This window comes from Leptinotarsa decemlineata, unplaced genomic scaffold, assembly GCF_025532065.1.
Source record: "Leptinotarsa decemlineata unplaced genomic scaffold, Ldec_3_MD MMD2_tig00000882_RagTag_RagTag, whole genome shotgun sequence".
Classification (NCBI taxonomy): Eukaryota; Metazoa; Arthropoda; class Insecta; order Coleoptera; family Chrysomelidae; genus Leptinotarsa; species Leptinotarsa decemlineata.
The window spans coordinates 16,902,594-16,912,019 of record NW_027412556.1 but is presented as its reverse complement, the minus strand read 5'-3'; the positions used below and the strand labels follow the sequence as shown (position 1 = coordinate 16,912,019).

General features: G+C 34.5%; 1 protein-coding gene across 1 annotated transcript; it reads right to left on the bottom strand.

Annotated features, from left to right (window-relative positions):
* Window positions 1-741: 741 nt before the first annotated feature.
* On the bottom strand, window positions 742-8,814 carry LOC111515841 (RWD domain-containing protein 4). The gene is made up of 4 exons (XM_023172044.2): window positions 8,595-8,814; window positions 8,431-8,540; window positions 8,165-8,354; window positions 742-951 (listed from the first exon to the last, which is right to left on the bottom strand). The coding sequence occupies exons 1-4, from the start codon at window positions 8,697-8,699 to the stop codon at window positions 784-786; spliced, it is 573 nt and encodes a 190-aa protein (XP_023027812.2). The 5' UTR covers window positions 8,700-8,814; the 3' UTR covers window positions 742-783.
* Between the last annotated feature and the right edge of the window lie 612 nt (window positions 8,815-9,426).

Genomic DNA, 9,426 nt, shown 5'->3' with positions numbered 1-9,426 from the left:
TATACACATAGATTCATTTTTGGATGTCATAAAACTTGTAAATTGAACCTCTGGCATAATGTAAATACTTCTCCTACACCAAATAATTGCAACACATTTTTCACCCTTCACAAGAACGAATCAGTTTTGGACTGTGGGAGAAATGTCATTTCAATGTACAACCACGCCATAAAAATTAAGCTGAGAATTATGTGATTTGTAACATTACTTGAATAGAACTGGCCGATACTTGATGAAAATCTATAATAAAAAAACTAATCAATACAGTTTATTGTAGGTATGATTTTCACGATAAGGGTTTTACAAAAACCGCGACGTGTTTTTCGCTATACAATAGCTTCTTCAAGCATAAAGAAGTTTATACTTGAAGAAGCTATTGTATAGTGAAACACGTGTCGCGGTTTTTGTAAAACCCTTATAGTGTGTTAGCATAAAGAAGTTTATGCTTGAAGAAGCTATTGTATAGTGAAACACGTGTCGCGGTTTTTGTAAAACCCTTATAGTGTGTTAGCATAAAGAAGTGTATGCTTGAAGAAGCTATTGTATAGTGAAACACGTGTCGCGGTTTTTGTAAAACCCTTATAGTGACAATTATAAAATAAACTGTATTGATTAGTTTTTTTGTAATATTAATGTTTATGATATATATTCCTACATTTTATTAATTTTCCATAAGTCACCATATACTCAGGTCTTCATTAAATTACAGGACTAGCCATATTGTATATAACAGAATACACATTACTTTCAAAACATTTTATTAAAATGAATTTTTTTAAATAATCATGAAATCGGTTGGCTGTCGTCTTTAGAACCAGTCTGTGAGAGATGTTTTACAATATCCACCCAGTTCCATCCTCTTGGTTTTTCACCTTTAGCATCTGTTCTGTTCCATTGACGTCTTTTTTGAGCTTTAGTCAGTTGTTCTTTTCTGTCTTTCTTAATATTTTCCTAAAAAAATAATTTCACTAAATTACATCAGGTCTAAATGATTTCCACTAGTATCCAGTTTCAATACAAAATTTGTCTCAAATTTTCCAGAATATCATCCTTTACAAAAAAAAATTAATGAAAACAAAATTTTCATCAAAAACTAAATATAAATATACTATTAGTTTTGACACAGGATTCAGTTCTGCAACTTGGTTAGATTAGGTTAGGAAAATAGATATAGATTATATTTGACTATTTTCACTTGTATAGTTTTCATATTTTTCATTCTATCAATTGTGGCAGATAATGAAAAGCAAAACATAATTTATTCTCCACCAAAAAAAATCTTCAAGCAGAAATCACAAGCTGTTGAAAACTACCAAGTATTGGAATAGACATTTATAATATACAGTCAATAAATATTGAATGCAATTTCTAGGTTTGGTAATGTGAAATGCAAACTCGGAGAAAGCTTCAATTATTCATTGTTTCATATTTATTGTAATATCCATTTTCATAAACGTTAAAATCTGGTTTTATATTGACTAGTGATTCCAGAAAATATCTTTCAATGAACCAAACTGTTTTAGAAAATATGTGTATGCAGAAATTTCTACGAAATCAGAAACTAGGTACCAGAAAATTAAAATCAGATTGGTAGGTACACTTGACAGTTTTATGTGTGTTTGTTAAATTATTCAAAACTAAAGTATATTAGACCTCCGAAAACCACAATAACCCCAGCAAAATTGTTTACACGTTACCATCAAATGGCTTGAATACAAATTCACTAATACCCGTTATAATACTTCCCTGAAAAACTCCATTCATTAGATACTCTCCTATGTCATCCTCCTAAACCGATGGGAACATTTCCAAAACAATGACTTTACACTAGAGATACTTTTCTATAAATATTATTCTTTCAAAGCCATGGAAAATCGACAAAATTTTTGTTGGAATTATTATTTTTCAACTTTCACGTATAATACATTGATGAAAATCGCACCCAAATTGGTTACACCATTTTTGAGATTAAAGCACACAAACACATAGATAAACTTAGTCAGTGGGCTATGTTTGAAGACTGGCAGTAAACAAATCTAAAGAAATGAACTTTAACAGCATACAATACAACATTCTGAAGATTAAATTTCATTTCAAATCTACTGTTGAGGAATTCATCGTAGCTATAGAAGGCTTTGTTTGTTAAATAATCTTTCAATACAATCTTCAGTTTATTTGTTTGAAGATCCCTGATCTGACAAGGCAGTTTGTTATAGAATTCTGGAGCATAATAAAGTGAAACATGCCTTGGTTTATATAGTCTAAGATTATTCATTGTTACATTGTCTCTTTTCCTTCTGTAGTGATTATGTACATTGCTTTGAGTTTTGTATTGACTAATATTTTTATGCATACAGACAATGCATTCGTATATGTATCTTGATGGAATGGTCATGATTTTGAGATAATAAATTTTGTCCGACATCGACACGATACCCCACGTTGTAAAGTACACACAGTACAGAAATCAAAATAAGGCTGATGAGTATATCGAGGAGGAAATCAATATTTAAAAACATTCACCTCTCCCAATATTCTTATAGAGTAAGATCTGGTAAATTACTACCAGAAAACAACTACTTTCTAGGCTAATACCATGATGGACATTGAATTATTCAGAGAGCGATTTATGTTACTTCACAGAGTCTTGCAGATGCTTCTCTTTCCTTTAGTGCAGGAAATATCCAAGCTAAACAGAAATACTTAATGAATGATATATCGTTGGAAATATGTGGGCAAACAAAAATATTACAAGTTCACGTCAAGCATTTTTAGAATGCTGGTCTACCGGATTGGAAAAGGTAAGCGACTTATTATTACCCACATTGGAAGTGCTGATGATTTTGTTGAGGTCAGTTTATTGATGTTTGAGTCAAAGCATTCCGGTGATTACATGAACGGATAAGTATTTGAAGAATATTTTGAGCAAATGTTGAACATGGCTCTGTTATGGTGATGGATATTGCAAGTTATCATACCAGAAAATACCAAATAATATCAACAAATGCATGGAGAAAAGCGTATATCATAATATTTGATAACGATTCATCAGATTTATCTGATGATAACACACCATAATTTTTGCCTGTGTGCAGTGGCGGATTTAAGGAAAAAGGCCCAGTGGGCAAAATTTCTTTAGGGCCCTCCCCCTTAGAAAATTATGTTGTGTCAGGTGTTCCATGGAAAGTGAAAGACATATGTTTTAAGAATTTATTGAATATAAAAATGTTTTCATTTATTATAAATGAGCATTATAAAAGTTGTATTCTATTTACATCGAGAAAATTTACATATTTTAGAATTTACGAAACCAAAATAAATTTTTAATTTTTGAAACCTCTTCTCGCTTTCTTCTCCGCGAAAACGTCGATGGTTGAATCCAGATCAATTTGATTGGCGACTTCCTGTTCAATAAAAAGTATACTGAAATCGTCCAATGCTTCTGCACTCATTGTAGAACGTTGACGATCTTTTACTCTTTTCAATGAACTCATTGTTCGTTCGGCGCTGGAAGTGCTGACGGGAAGGGTTAAGAACAAACGCAATAAACTGCAGCACTCCGGGAAACTGCTGATCAAATTTTTTTCAACTATGAAGTTCAAATATTGCAATGGACTATGCTTGTTAGAATCTTGTTCTTGTGAGAAATATATCTCAACAAAACTGATTAGCTAATACTTCAGGGCAGTTGTAAAAAAACTTGGATATTTCTCCATCAAATTGCACACATTTTTTTCAACTTCTTTTTCTTCCATGTTTTTGAATGATTCAGGTTTGAGAAATCCGAAAAGTGAGTTAATCTCATCAAAACCTTTGGCCCTTTCTTGTAACTCACTGCACATTCTGTCCAGAACTTCGAAGTACCCAATGCGATGTTTCGTTGCCATATCCAGAGAACTGTCCTCTGCTTTCTCGCCTGGCATTTTTTTCGTTCGTCGTTGTCTAATGATCGGAAAATCCGGATTCTTCCATCCCATCTTCTCCCATTGAGATTTAGCTTTCGAAACGAAAGAATCATACTTGCTCTCCTGACGCAAGTTTTGCAAGTTCTTCATCACATTTTCAAGACAATTTTGGGCCATCAAAAGATCAACTTCTTTTTTTTGTAATTGCATTTCAGCAATGTCAATGAATGATAGGACTGAATGCCACCATGTCAGATTTAGCAAAAATAGCCAATTGATCGCCGAAAGTAGAGAATTTGCGTCCATTATATCTTCTCCGGTAGCCCTTTCTCTCGATGTTTCTCGTTCTAAACAGTTGACAACACAGTCAAGATTTTGGATGATTGCTTCTACTGCTTTTAACCGTGCAGACCAACGAGTATCACTCAAGCCTTTGATGTGGAGTCTTCGTTTCTGTGATAGCGATTCGCTTTCGATATCTTCCGGTGGCACAGCACACTGTTCATCTCGTGTCTCTCTTCGACAGTCAGAGTTGGTCTCAAAAAGTTCTAGTTTCAATTCTTCCAGAAGTTGAATGCCGAAAGATTTTGTATTTTGAGACAGATTTTTGCTTTCATCCAAAAGGTTTTCCCATCGCCGATGAGACTGCGAGAAGTAGTTGAAAATTCGCTGTAATGTTGCGAAAAAGAGTTTGATTGAAGGGCTGGCGAATTTTTCAGCTGCATGAGATAGAACCAGGTTGAGTTGATGCGCTGTACAATGGATGTACGGAACGAAGGCCTTCTCTCCAACATATCTTCTGATAAGTGCTTGCAATCCATTCAGCTCTCCTGACATAACAGGCGCGCCATCGAAAGCTTGACCACATAAATGAATTTTTTCAAATAGATATTTTTCAAACAAGACCCCAATAATATCATGAGAAATCGAGACAGCATCCCCTTTTTTGATTCGAATGAAACATAAAAAACGTTCTTTGATGCATAGTTCCTTGGCTCCTGTCTCATATTTTTGGATTGTAACGTATCGCACCAATATAGCCATTTGGTCCAAGTGAGCAACATCAGTTGTTGAGTCAGCGATCAATGTGAAAAATTTTGCTTCTTTGCATTCATTAATAATAAAATTTCGCGTTTGATCAGCCAAGATATTCAATAATTCGAGTGTAATCGTTTTGCTCAAGTACTTTATCCGATTCGAGGATTCGATGTGATCATGTAGAGTCGAGTTATGTCGGGAGATGAGTTTGATGATAGACAAATATATACCAGGATTTTCTTCATCCATTTTTTCACGATGACCTCGAAACGCGACACCCAAGCCAGACAAAGTTCTTATGGTATCAAAAAAAATGTTCAAGACGTAACGCCATTTTTTCGCTTCTTCGCTAATTTGTTGATTTAGTTGATGACTGATATCAGCTTTCTTGAGAAAACTTGCTGCTGCAACGGCATTCTGGAGATGAGCCTTGCTCAAACTGTGAATTGAAATGGATCGCTGAACATGTTTCCAATCCGTGTAACCAGTGCACCATATACCTTTTTTCGTAACCTCATTTCCAAATAGCCAGCAATAATGGCAATAAGCATAATGTAGAGTCGGTGAGTATGATAACCAAGGGCTAAGATCATTTTCGTCGAAAGGCTTCTGCATACGTTTATAATAATACTGCGAGTTGAAATGGCGCCCATTTTCTGTGAGTTTGAATTTGCCATTGGGCATATCAGCTTCTGTAGGTTGACAAGGGCCAGCAAGTAAAAGCATTCTTTTCTGATCTTCGTTCAAAATCCGATTCTTATAAATTGCTTTGTCATTGTTGAATTTCGATACTATTAGCGGTGCATTCGCAGAAAATAATAATTCAGATTCGGACATTGGTTCTTTATCAAATGAATCAGTGAGTGCGGAGTTATCTTTCTGTTCATTATTGAAAAACGACTGGTCATTAACACTTCTGTCGACGGAGGATTTTTCTCGACTAACACTAGTCTCAGGTCCAGCTTTTACCGGTTCGTTCTCCTGCTTGATTTCTACTATACCTTCGTCATTACAAATTTCTTGGTGGATTAGCGGCGATTTTGTAGCCAATCTTTCATAGCTTGATTCGGTATGTCTTTTGGTAGATGAACTGGCGAATAGGGATTCTTGTTCTGCTGGATGAAATTCGATTTCCGTGGAGCTTTGATCATCGTCGTTTTGAAATTCTACTGATGTTGACTTTGGTGTTGAAGTTGTAGTTGGAAAGAATTTGCTGACTTTAGTCTGCTTAGGGTCTATTCCAGCATTTTCCAATTTTCTTTTTTCTCTATTTTTCCTCTTTTCAAATCCACTTTTTTCTTTTGTTTTTTCCATGTCAGCTAAAACCATTAATACACAATTTTTGAATTACAAAGGAACAACTGTTTAGTGACAAAATATTTCACCGAGGCTACCGAGGCGAGGAAAAGTGAGGGTTAGGGATGTTGATTTTTGGAAAAAAATTGGTTTCGATTTTAGTTGATTTATCCAGAAGAATCGTTTTGGACATTAATTTTGTTGAAGAAAAAATCGATTAAATCGAAAATCAATAAAAAAATAATTTCAAGCGATAATTAATGCTATTAAAGGATTTTTTAAAGGTATCATTTTCGTTGTGAGAAGAAATAATATTATAGGTACAGTAGAACTTGGATAATCTGAAGGTGAAGGGACCGATAAAAAAATTCAAATTATCTAATTATTCGAAATAAAGATGTTGATAGCTTCAGGTCAATCAATAATAACAATAGCATGCGTTGGGTAAAAAAATGTTCACTACATTATAAAAAATAAATCTGCACATGTGCTCTCAATGAGTGGAGTGCTTAATTATATAAATAAATAAATTTAATGTACATACCTAGAGTATCTGGAATCAAGTTGTTTGTTATCGAATGAATTCACAATTTACATTTCAAACGACTGCGGCACTTGTCAATAAACACTGGATAAATGATAAACGATTTCGATTGACACGGAAGTCGACAGAACTTGTAGAAACTACTCCAGTACAGTACTGTTCAACAACTTGGAGAAGGCTGATGTATGTCAAAAGATCCACCCGATCCCCCACTTTTCTACACATCGGCCTTCCCCTTCCCTAAGTTGTTGAACAGCATAGTGATAGCTCCCGTGCATGCGCGGGAGCACCCGGGCCCGGGGGCCCCTTTAGAACGTTTTTGATAAGTCAGAATATTCGACAAACTCTGAGAAAATCGTAGACGGTTTAAATAACTGATTTATTACAAAAGTTATTTGATTTTATATTTAATAACCCCTGATAACAGGGGCCCTGAATGACAATTGAACTTGTGCGGTCCACAAGGGAAGGTGTAACTTTTAGCATGAGGGGCCCTGAGCCTTTCGTCGGTGGGGCCCAGTGGGCAAGCGCGCTTTTGCCCACCTGTTAAATCCGCCACTGCCTGTGTGTGTATGTTTAAAATAAATTACTTGTTAGTACTTAGGTTTAACAATATTGAAAAATTTTGTTAGAACTTTGGGTAAGTTTTGTTTGGGTATATTTCTTTGTAGTACATTCCTGAAGTACAGTTTTGAAGTTTTCTACATGTCCTTCTGAAAAAAATCGCCGGAGGTTATGAAAATTTCAATTTATGTGTAATGAAAAGATAACCTGAAGTCTTCAACTTTTTCTTGATAATCGAAATCATATCTGATTATGAAGTCATACAGACAAGTACTTGGTTTAGCCATTACCCTCAGTGGTTCATGGATGGTATATATCTTGTTGAAATATGTTAAGTACAAAATGAACGGGAAAAAGTAATTTTCTTTTAATTTCACAAATGTTCATATGGAAGAGGTTTTTCTATAGGACCTTTCCTTTGATGTAATTCAATGTTCATGTGGAGTAGTTGTTTCATAAGGGCCCTTCTCTCCAGTTTCTGGAAGAAATCTTTTTTTGCCAAGAATTAACAATTTTGACAAACTTATTGGCAAATTATATTCAATTTAGCAGTTACCCTACTACTCCATTCTAAAGATTCTGAATAAAAAGTAACAAGTGGAAGATGAATCAAACAATATAAAAACAATGGGCATGATCATTCTAGTACAGGAATCATAGCAGAAAAACGTAGTTATAATAGAATCTCTTAGATACCTTTCAACATCTGAGCAACGGATCATCAGCTAATAGTCCCAAGTCTGGGAAACTTTCAAATCCCATTTTAAATCTACTAACAAACACAATTCAGTTCATATTGGACAAGGGACATTCTTACTTGTGTATCTGGTGACGAAATGCAAATTTTTTCAATTTCAAGCTTTTCAGGTTCATCTGGCTGCTCATTTATCAACTCTTCAAATTTTTCCTTAACAAATTCAAACAAAGAGTAAGTCATCGACATTCCTAAGTATTGTTGTGCTTCTGTGTTCACGAGATCGATAATCTTTGTCTTCAATGCCTGAATTCTGAAAGTGGAAATTCCATTACAAGAACTGTTTTGGGAAATATTCTGATACAAACTCTACTTCGAGGTCGACTTACATGTGTTTATTGTAAAAGGTATCCATACTAATATCCGGTGACTCATTTGGATACTCACTTCCCCATTTTATTTCTAGTACAAAGGACTTATTCGAATCGCTCTCACCATACTGAAATTCAGGGGTAACTCAATAATTACAATAAATAAAGGGACAATTACTTACTTTATATTGGTATGTGGTGGAATTGATTTGTTTGAAGGAATTGTCCCCATCATAAATGGATAGCAAAACCTCCATTTCTTCATCTTGTAGTTGGGGATCAGACATAATCACATTATGGGGCTAACAATTTGACAATGATATATGTATGTGTATGAAAAAATCGAAAATTCCAAAAACCGTAATCCTAACCTATAAAAAAAACAAATGAAAGCACTTTTTCTTCTTCTCGTTTTTTATGGTCTTTGCTTCACTTCGGCGTAGTAGACCAGTCTCCTCCTATTGCATAACGGATATTATGCTTCGTCCGGGGACGTTGTGTGTCTTGCTTAACGCAAACTACGTCTTTATGTTGTCGATATATATTTTTTCACTAATAACAGTCTGTAATTGTTTGTGGCCACAGGTAGTTTATTTTTGATTTAAGGGTGTCTGGGATTTTAACGGATTCAATTAGGAATATTAGGAAAATTAACCTTCTCATTTTTCTTTATAACTGTATATGGTTGTAAACTATATACTTAATAAAACCTTTGCAAATTCTATAGTTCAAGGTTTACAGTACTGTAATCATGTTCAAAGGAGCTGAGATTCCATTTTAAATCATTTTTTGATAAAGATCTTGTCCAGGGATAGTGTTGATGGGGCCCTCCAAAAATATATGGTTAATTGTTTCTAGTTGTCCACATTCACAGTTTGACTGTTACTAATCCCAATTTTAAATGAATGATATTTACAACTACAGTGACCTGTTCTCACCCTAATGATACTGGTAATATGCCTTCGATCCATATTCGGTATTTTCGTATACCATGGTTTTGAAGGATATTCGGAT